The sequence below is a fragment of the Belonocnema kinseyi genome, chromosome 7 (genome assembly GCF_010883055.1).
Source record: "Belonocnema kinseyi isolate 2016_QV_RU_SX_M_011 chromosome 7, B_treatae_v1, whole genome shotgun sequence".
Lineage (NCBI taxonomy): Eukaryota > Metazoa > Arthropoda > Insecta > Hymenoptera > Cynipidae > Belonocnema > Belonocnema kinseyi.
Genome location: NC_046663.1, coordinates 98,842,964 through 98,854,091, shown reverse-complemented (window position 1 = coordinate 98,854,091; position 11,128 = coordinate 98,842,964). Strand labels below are relative to the sequence as shown.

At 30.4% G+C, this 11,128-nt stretch overlaps 1 protein-coding gene across 10 annotated transcripts in view; it reads right to left on the bottom strand.

The window, feature by feature from the left end:
- Positions 1-586: 586 nt before the first annotated feature.
- LOC117176825 (solute carrier family 26 member 10-like) overlaps positions 587-11,128 on the bottom strand; it is a 106,912-nt gene continuing 96,370 nt past the window's right edge. For 6 of the 10 annotated variants that reach the window (XM_033367150.1, XM_033367159.1, XM_033367158.1 and 3 more), the window contains one exon: positions 588-719. In XM_033367150.1, coding sequence (XP_033223041.1) covers positions 626-719 — 94 coding nt within the window. In that variant the 3' untranslated portion in view covers positions 588-625. Of the gene's footprint in view, positions 720-11,128 lie in introns of all 10 variants that reach the window. The other 4 variants (XM_033367155.1, XM_033367154.1, XM_033367152.1 and 1 more) reach the window with 1 other exon arrangement.

Genomic DNA, 11,128 nt, shown 5'->3' with positions numbered 1-11,128 from the left:
CATCTGTAAAGCGGTTCTTACCCAGTTGCCACACAAGTCATAAACATCCTAAGGATGTCTTAAAGACGTTAAATCATATGACATAGAGGTACATTCTAAGGACGTCTTTAGGACGTTTAGAGATGGCCTGGATTATCGAGGTAGAAACCATAGAGGAATTAGAAACGCAACGGGGACAAACAACCATCTACGACGAGCACCCCAAAACGTTAAATCAATAACAAATGGATTGAGAAGCAATCAATATTTGGCTGAAGAAGGCAGTGATCCCAATTTTGACATGTTTAGCTACTGCGCTTGCCTGGCACAGCGGCACTCATTGGTCGCTGAATACCAGAAATTATCTCATTTTTAATGTAAGGTTGAAAGAAAATAATAATGCGTATATTTTGTAAATAATGGCATATATTCTTTAAAATCAAAAGCCGAATATAAATTTCATTAACCAAGGTTTTTGTATTATTATTTTGTTCTCCTCTTAAATCTCAAATGACGTATTTCTGATATTTATGTGCAATTTATAAAAATTATCTATATTAATTTCAATAATTGTTAATTCTTCCCTATTTAAACCGTGCGCCAACAGCGACCAATGAGGGCTGCTTCGGCAGACACGTGTAGTAGCTCAACATGCCAAAGTTGGTGTCACTGGAAGAAGGGCTTCATGTTTCGAGAAACGGAAGGATTCTTCATTAGGGTTCAGCGCAGGGTTGTGAGCACTGAAATTATCGAAAACACGTGTTACATCAAGATGTAGTTGGCCAGTGTCAAATATGTGGAGATAAAAACCAATTCAGCACATTATTGATGGTTGTTGCGTAATAGCTCAAAGATAATATACGCACAGGCATATTGATGTGGCAGGCATTATACATCAAAAATTTATCCTCAACCTAGGAGTCTTAACAGAATGCATGTCTTTCTATAGATATATTCCAATGTCCGTTTTAGAAAACTTAGATTACATCTTATATTGAAATTTTTCTATTTAGAAGGATCATTATATCCAGCAACTCATATAACCAAGATCCATAAGTATGGTGAGCTAAGGCATGAAGTAAAGACGATATGGAGGAATGTGAAACAAGCATCTATTCATCCTAATCTAACTTCGGCCACAGGCAATGTGCACGCAAGATGCACTGAACATCTTGAATATTTAGGAGTCAGTAAAACACTGGAAGCATATCAGAAGGCGGTTTTATTGAACACCTATCGTATTTTAAGAGAGTTTCTGAACCATAAGGAAAAAAGCGACTTAAAACCTGTGTAGTGCCAGATAGTAGCTTTAACAAAGCATTCAGAGGCGACTGTTATTACCTGTGTTGTTGTCGACTGTTGTATATAATAGTTTTTCTGTTTAAACAATATAGAGTTTACGGTTTGAGAAAAGGAAATACTAAGTATTAAGCGACATAGAGTAAGAGATTAGAAAAAAAATTTTAATTTTATCGACGTTCTCTTTGATTAGTCTCAAATGTTAACATTCGTTAATAGTGTAATTAATACACATACATATGGGTCATTCCATGTCAGATTTACCACTAAAATTTAAATTCACTCAATGTTATATTTTTCTTGATTTTAACATAAAAATAGAAGACATTTATGTTTTCTTTTCAATATGACATGTGAAATTCACAAGTAAATCATTATTTGAACTTTCAGAATCTAATGAAGATCACTTTTTTGAAATGCTCAAAAGTAACAATTATTTATTTATTAGAATCTGGATGTTTTATAATGAAGTTCATAATGGTTCATACTTTGTGTAATATGCAAAAAATATTAATTATTTATTTATCCGGTAAACATGCAGAAATGTTAAACAAATTGCTTTTACAAGAAAAAGGTATCTCCAAAATGAAATTTTTTCCTATGTAATTTAACGATTTATAATGTGGAAAAAAATTTAATTTATTTTTGCAAAAAATTAATCTTTTCGGTTGAAAAATCATAATCTTTTATTAAAAATTAGATTGTTTTAAATTGATAATTAATTTCTTAAACTAAAAATTTTACTATTCCATGTTTGGTCGGAAATTTATCTTTTTTGATAGACCTTTATTCTTCAAGGTTAAAAATACGGGAAAACGCTGTTTCTACACAATTTTATTCTACACAAAATATATTTTACACAGCGTATACTGATTATATTTTCCCTATACAAAATATATTCCACACCAAATATTTCCTACACAGATTTTAATACTGTTATATTTTTCCTACACAACATTTTTTCTATACAGAATATTTCCTACACAGAATTTAATATTGTATAAGAATTTTATTTTTTTCCTACACCAAATATTTCCTGCACAGAATTAATTATTGCTTAAAACGTTTATATTTTTCCGACACAAAATATTTTCTACGCATAATATTTCGTACACCGAATTGAATACTGTTATATTTTCTCTACACAAAAGATTATCATCACAGAATATTTCGTACACAAAATTAAATAGTAATATTTTATGAAAAAGATATTCTAAAAATATGGCATGCAAAAATATATTGTCCCATATTGTTCCTACACAAAATATATTCTACACAACATATTAAAAACATTTTTTAAAAAATTTCTAATAAATTACACTCTACACAAAATATGATTACAATTTTACTTTAAATATTGTTGCTGCTACATGGCAAGAACCCTGAGAGAAGATATTCAACACAGGCATATTCTGCACAAAAGTATTCCTACCCAAAAAATTTCTTAAAAAAATTATTTTTCGAGGGGGAATATAAAAACAATATTAATTATGCCTTGAAAGTAAATCATGACGTGAACTTTACAATTTACGTAAACGATTTGATTTAGAATTTTTGCCTTAAGGTATTATACGGATAAAATTATTTTTTCATGATTTTTTCCAAACTGAGACTGTAGATTTATGAGGGTGCCATCTAACGTTTAGTGCAATTAAGAAAGGCATGACCATTTCGAAGTTGAGATAAGTAAACTCAAAAATTGCGTCTTATTCATGTAAACCTATCCCAAGGTATTGAAAGTGTAACATATTTTAGCATGACGCCTAAACGGTTCTGACAATTGTTTTCAAAAACTGAGACGCGATGGAAGGACACAATACAGGGGTTCTGTGAAAAACTTGGAATTTTTTACCACCTATTTTTAGAAGGAAAGTTGTAGAAAAAATTAAAATTTTGAACTGGTTGAGGGTTAGAAGACTTGAGCGATGAAGTTGTGGCAACAGCGCAAATATTAGACATCATGCACGGTCGATCATATGGGTCGATCATACCTTGTTTTTCGAGCACAGATTGCAACGTTGCCATATCTTTGGACGCATCATTGCATACTGTATGTGTACTTATCCGTATATACTTACTTCTTCCCTGTGTCACGACAAACCCAGCCAAAAGCTTCGACTCCGAGCCGAAAGAAAAATGTAATTGATCAAGGATTTCTGAACGCAACTGTATATTTTTTTCACACTTTTAACTACCAAATTTTAATTATGTATATTTTAATATGTAATATAGGGTATCAGAACACGGGTTAAGGAAATTCTCACACTAACGTAGGACTAACTTTTGTGCAGGACTCCTCATCCGTATAATACCATAAAGTAAATTGAAAATATTGAATGACACCGGGCAATAGGGAAGCTGATTATAGGCTTAGGGCGGTCTTAATTCATACCTGCAAAAATTTGATTACAATTATCGATTTCCCCCTCCCTCCTTTACTTTGTTCGCTTTCCGAAAAATAAAATTCCTTCTTTTTATTTTTAAATCGGTCATCAATAATCCTTGCCCACGAGCTTTTTTAAATGAGAGAAGCTCGTTTTACGAGAAAATTGGAAAAAAATAATTCGTATTACCTTTTTCTAAATTAAAATTTATGCGGTCACGTCTTAGGAAATTTTATTTCCTGGAACTGATTGCACAATTAAAGAATGCTGAAAGTTATATATTTTTTAAAGATATTTGGGCATAATATGAACAATTTTAATTTCTTAAAGCAATTTTTTCCCCTTGTAAATTTTAAACAGTTATTGCTTTCTGGAATAGATATCGCATTTAATGAATGATAAAAGTAATATTTTTTGTGAAAGACAGTTTGCAATTATTTAAACAATTAATCATCATTCACTAGCGCCTTTTAATAGAAAGGTGGAGGAAGTTCTAGTTTCTTTGTATTTGGTACATTAGTTAACTTATTGTTCAGTATCGGTTTCATTGACGAAACAAAACACTGTTTAATAAACGAAATATATAGTGCAGGAGATTTACAAAAACTAGAATTTTCTCCATCTTTTCCATTAAAGGAGCAAGTTGCACTAATTGTTTGAAGCATCGAAAATTGTCTGTGACAAAAAATATCGCTCTTAACATGTTTTATCGCCGACATTAATTTCAGAAAACAATAACTTTCCACGATTTACAGGATGAAAAAATTGATTAAAGAATTTCCAAATATCATAAACAAAGAAAAATACTCAAAATTACTAAAATTAATTAACAAATTATAGTGAAAAATACAAAATTTAAATATTACGCTAAAAGACGCGAGATACGTAAAAACACTGAAAGAAGATATGTAGGACCCTTTTTTACATTTTAATAAAAAATGCTTTGAAAACATACATATTTTTAGCTAACCTTCTAAATTAGATCTTTGACATATATTGTAAAATTCACTCACGATACTTGCCTTTAAGACATAACTGACGTTGTCTTTTATATTTTCCCTTGGGGAATATTTGATGTAAAAAATGTTTTATGTAGGAAAAGTTTCACACTTAATATTTGTATGTAGAATATGCCTGTGTTGAACATCCTCACTTAGAATATTTGCTATATATTGAAGATTGTTTTTATTATGTTCTATAGAATATATTTTGTGCAGGAATAATATTGGACATTAAATTTTGGTGTAAAATGTATTGAGAATATCTTGATAATAAAATATTACTATTTAATTCTGTATATAATATACATGTTCTATATAGAAAATATTGTGTGTAGGAAATATATTAGAGTAATTTTTTGTACATTATTTTACAAATATTTTTAGGATAAATATTTACTATTTATTTCTGTGTAGGATATATTCTGCGTAGAAAATATTTGTTGTCAGAAAAATCGTCTTAGTGAGTAATTTACCTTATCAGTTAAATATTTATTTATGTAGCTGGAAATTTAACTATAAGGCTGCAAATTCCTTAAAAAATTTGGTTGAAATTCATATATTATGTGAAAAATTAATCCTTTTTGTTAAAAAGTCATTTCTTTGACTGAAAATTCGATTTTTTATTGAAAATTAATTTCTTTAAATGAAAATGTAACTGTTCCATTTTTGGTCGTAAATTTATCTTTTTTATAGACGTTTAATTGCATTCTTTTGAAATAATTTTTTTAAATGAAAATTTAATTATTCCATGCTTGGTTTAACATTAATCTTCTTCTTTTGAAAATTCAGCTCTTAGTTTAAAAATTTCGATATAAGCGCGAACGTTTGGCACAGCAATGGTGCATAAGCGCCAGAGTTTTAAATTTCAAAAGAGCGTGAGCGCCAACATTTCGCATAGGCGCCAAAGTTTGAAATTCCAAACAGGCACAAGCATCAACATTTGGCAAAGCAAAAGGGCATACGCGCCAATATCTGCAAAGCAAAAAGATATTATCTTCATAAGCTATGAAACCCTTCCTTGTAGGAGCTTGGCGCCTACTTTGACTAATTTTTTCGTTGGAAACTTTTTCGTTGAAAGTTAGAAAAAATGCGGATTATAGATTATTTCAAAGATACCGATTTTAAAGGAAAAAGCTACATGTAAAAGTTGTTGAAACTGTTGATTTATATACATATTTCTTTATTTTTATGACACCATTAAATTGTATTGTTAATAAAATAACTCACAATAAATAATTTTGATATATGTGTAGAAATATCAAAACTAGTACGCGATTAAAGTTTAAAGAAACATTTTTCTACAACTTTCTTAGATAAACAATTTGGATCCTCAGACATTTTTTCTTATCTTGTGCTTTTTTTCGCAAAAAGTTCTCTTCAGGGCACGAACATAGGGATGAGTTTCATCAACTGTACTCTTTACATTAGGACGATTATAGGAAAAAATCAAGAGAAATAATAAACGTAGCTTTCAAATTGTCAACGGATTTGAAAAGAAATCCTTTAAATTCCATAGATACCGTAAATATTTCCTTGAAAATCCTTCAAAATTCTTTGAGATTCCATGAAATGTTTACAAATCCCTAAAATCGCTTAAAATCTTCAAAATACAATAAAAAATCCCTAATAATCCTTTAAAATTCCAGGAAATTCTTTAAAACCTCTAAAAATCGATTAAAACCCTTGCAATTCCGTTAAATATTTGTAAATATTACGAGATTCTTGCTACATATATGGTATTACATAAGTTCTAGTGCGTTTGCAATATCTTAATATATTTCAGAAGGAAAATAAAAACAATGTTTTATTTGTGCTTCCTGTTATTGATTCTATACGTTTAACCCAAATTTATTCGCTGCGCAGTAGATGACATGAGAATTATTTTCCTAACCTCGGTGAAACTTTTGCCGAAATACGTTCAATTTTTAACCATTCCAATATTCACCTGCAACAGATTTTAACTTTTATGGTTTCTGTGATTAAATTAAAATCCCGTCAGACTTTTTGGAATATTTCGAAATATCTCAAAATCTCTTAGATTCCCTCAAAATCATTAAAACTCCGTCACAATCCTTCGGTATCTTTTGAAATCTCATGAAACATGATTAAACTCCTGAAAGTCCTGTAAAATCCTGTAAAATTGATTGAAAAATTATGATTTTCTCTGAAAATGCATTACGTAATATTTTAAAATTCTTGAAATCTTTTAACATTATTTGGAAATTTTGAAAGCTCAGGTAAAAGAGCCCCAAAAAATTGATGATGACAGTTTTCTGTCAAAGTCACTGTAAAGATGGTGCGTTTTGGAATTTTTGGATTATGAATTATTATTAATCGATAAGCAACGAGTTGTGAAATATTTTTCAATAATTATGAATTGTGCAAACAAATTTTATCTCTTATAAATCTTTTGAGATAAATTATACGAAGTTGATGATTTTCAAGAGTATTCATTATTTTTAATTCTATTTGGCGATTATGTAAGCAATTTTATGTATTTAAACCATTTTTTCCTTCTTAAATCGCAAAAAGTAATTTTTTATCTGTAAATGATGACACAATTTAAGAAGGTTAAGAGTGGTACAATTTTAAAGGATATTTGCTACTTATTCAAACAATTTTCGTTTTTTCAACAAATTTTTCCCCGTGTAAAGCAAAAAAAAAACTATTATTTTCGTGAATTTACGACATCATTAACGGATGTTAGGAGAAATATTATTTTATGATTTAGAAATTTTTGCAAAAACTTTTTTTCCTTTAAATCATGATAAGTTATTATTTTCTGCAATTAAAGTCACAATTAACGAATGATAAGAGTAATATTTTATTTTTGCTTTCATAAGGAAAGTGGAGAACGCTTTTAAAAATCTCTTACCTAATTTTATCTTAATACGCAGTATTTCCTTATCTAAGAACGTATACACTATATTATTTTTGCGTGATTTGAAAGCACACTGTTAACTGAATAATAAACGAAACCGATAAAATCAACAAAAACTGTTCGAATCTGTATTCGCGTGTATCGCGGATTTTATTTCCTTTTCTAAACATTTTTTATTATTTTTGACTAATTTGCATATTATATTTTTATTTCTGCAAAAAAAAACGGTTAAAAACTGTTAATTAATTATTGAAAATGAAATTAATTTTTTTGATTGGGATGCTGCAATTCCGAAAACGCCGTAAGGGGCAGTTACCGCTCTCTTCAACTTAAGGACCTCAGAAATAGGCCTGCTAGTATTTGAGAGAACACAGTTCACGGCAAATAGAATAAGAAAGAATGGATTGATTACAAAATATAATTCAATTATTATATTAAAATGGTTTTGAATTATTGCATATTATTAATATTATTATTACGAATCGTTTAACTTTAAATTTTCAAAATTAAATACTCTTCAAATTTTGAAATATATTCAAGTCAAAATTTTGCAATTTTGAAGAGTTACAACTGACAATTATTCTCGAATGTTACAAATTTGGAATTATAAATTATTCAATTTTCAAGAATTATATTTTAAAGGTATGTATTTTTGATCATTTTTTTCAATATGTAGTTCAGTAATTGTTTTCACCTATGAATATTCCAAATTGATGAAATTTGAAAAGTAAATAACGGAAATGACAGCATTTTGAATTTTTTAACTTAAAACTGTCACAATTTTTAAATTCTAAATTTAGAAAATTCTTTAGTTTTAAAGATATACACTCCAAATTTCTACAATTTTGAAGATTTATAATTCGAAGTTTTCAATCTTAACGATTTGCAGTTTAAATTTTTCAATTTTAAAAGATTTTCCATTTGTAGATTTAAATTTGAGATTTATTTAATGCTTAAGATTGACATTTTATAGGTATGTTGTGTTAACTGTTTTTTTTTATTATTTTTTTTATGCAATACAATTTTGAAGATTTCCAATGAAAAATTCCGCAGTTTTTAGATTTTCAATTGAAGACTCTTCAATATTTAATGTGTATTCTGAGAAGGATCAATTTTGAATTGTGAAAATTAAAATTTATTTAATTTCCAAGATTTACATCATAAGTTTATGTAACTATGATCATCTTTTTCAATGTGTAGTTTTACTTTGAAGACTTACAATGCAAAATTCTTGAATTTAAAAAATTTGCGATTTGAAACTCTTCAATTTTGAATAATTACGATTGGAAGCTCTTTAATTTTGAAAAATGTATAAATACAAATTATTGAATTGTCATGATTTTGAAAATCAAAAGTCAAGAGTTTTGAATTGCAAATCTTTGAAATTGATGACATTTCAAATGTTAAACATAAAAAATTCATAATTTTAATTCGTAAAACATACCTATTTTATCATTTTTAATCATGTAATATAGTAAATGTTTTAAATGAGAAATATTTTCTTTTATAGACCAACATTTTAAACTTTTACAATTTTGAAGATTTACGATTAAAAATACTGGAATCTCAAAATGGTAGATTTGCACATTTCGTTGGTATCAGTCGTTGTTTCGGAACTCTATGTTCTGCTTGCGCATTCATTATAATTCACCCTGGAGAGCCCTATAGGGTTCCAACATTCGTCTTTGAGAGCCCGTTTATAGGGATCCAACCTTCATACTGGAGAGCCCGTTTATATGGATACAAACATTTATTCTGGAGAGACCGTTTATAGGGATTCAACCATGGAGAATAGACATAAGGAACCCAAAGTAGTGTAACCGAAAATGAGCAAACTTTTCTCGTATGGTCATGCTTACAACACTTTCCGTTCCCGTATATGGCGCTTATCCAGCGTGGGGATAAAGTCGCAGCTGCCTATGTTTGCATCGTTGACATTGACACAGTTTGCATTACATATTAAGGATTGTGATATTTTATTTAAATAGATCAATTATTATTTATACAAAAAAAGCTTTTAAGAATTTGGTTTATCGTGGAACATTTAATCGTTGTGATCCTGCAATGGACGAGGTAAGTTACATTATATGGTAATATGAAACATATATAACTTACCAGCTTCAAATCTTGTATTCTTACGCATCACAGAACTGGTACCAAACTTTCGCTTAAATGTAGCAGTTTTTATATTTCAATAATCTTGTCATGGCTCAAAGAAATTAATTCAACGATTTACGAATTTTTTATTTTTGTTTGAGCCTTGAGGTTATATTTACACGAAACCATGATGGCGGCCATCCATACCCATGTCAAACTAGCGCCGCGCTCGGGGTCTAACACTTCGATGCTTTATTGTACATCCGACAGAAAAATGCTCGTTTTTGGTGAAGTCAATGTACAGGCCTTTTGCTCCTTATGTCTATTCCCCATGGATTCAACATTCATACTGGAGAGTTCGTTTATAGGAATCCGGACGTTTCTCCTCGAGAGACCTATAGGGATTCAACATTCACACTGGAAAGCCCATTCATAGGATCTATCTTTCTTATAAATGCTAGTTTTGATGCCAACAACTGAGACCAACGATTTAAAATCTTGATTTTATTTGCATTAAACGGTAAGAGACAAACACATCTTCACACATGCACACAGACATTGTACAGATACACGAAAAAATATAAAAATTCAAACTAAAAAATTAGATTTAAAAAATTAGAAAATGTGATTTATAGAGTCATTTTCCGTGTACACGGGATGGCCACTTCTCCAGCAATATCGCTTTCTGTATTAGTAGTAGCGTATTTCGACCCGCCAACTCTTCTACGACTTGTACGCACCTCGCATGAACGTTCCCAGTAGACGAGATGACGATCAGGTGGGTGGTAAACTTCTTCATACTCCACACGGTCTGGATCTCCTGCTTTAACTCCAAGTATTTCTGGACCTTCTCAGTATATCGGAGCCATATTTTATAGTTAAGGGGTAAGCTTATATTTATTATTCTCACATATTGATCACGTTTATCTAACCAGAGGACATATGTGGAGGATTGTGTCTGACTATATGGTCATTCAAAATAGTCCTGTCCCAGGAAAGCCCGTGTGGAAATTTGGTCGTGGGCCTAACCGGGCCCAAGCCTGGCTAAGCTAGGCCCTGGCCTGGTGATCAAGCCTGGATCAAGCTAGAATGAAACGCTAAATCTGGCCAGGGCCTGGCTCGATCGCCGAGCCTGGCCCAGGCTCTTAACCCTAGTTCAATATCGTTCCCTAGCCATTTTATTATAAGACTGCGTTTTTTCATAGAACTATTTATGGAACCATTACCAGAAGAATCTGTCATATTCTCAACCTCATCGACAAGGGGGTCTTCATTTACTCCTGGAAGGTTAGGATTTATGATATTATCCTTATTTAAAAAGGCATTTCAATTGCGGGTTCATTTAGTAACTCTTCAGGTTATGATTCTTCCTCGTCGGCTGCATCACTATCTACAGTCTGTCAAGTTAAAGCGTGGGTGGCTTTACTCGCAGTCGGTAAGGTGTATCGACATGATTTTGGTGTCAAAATATTAAGAAGAGCTCCCTC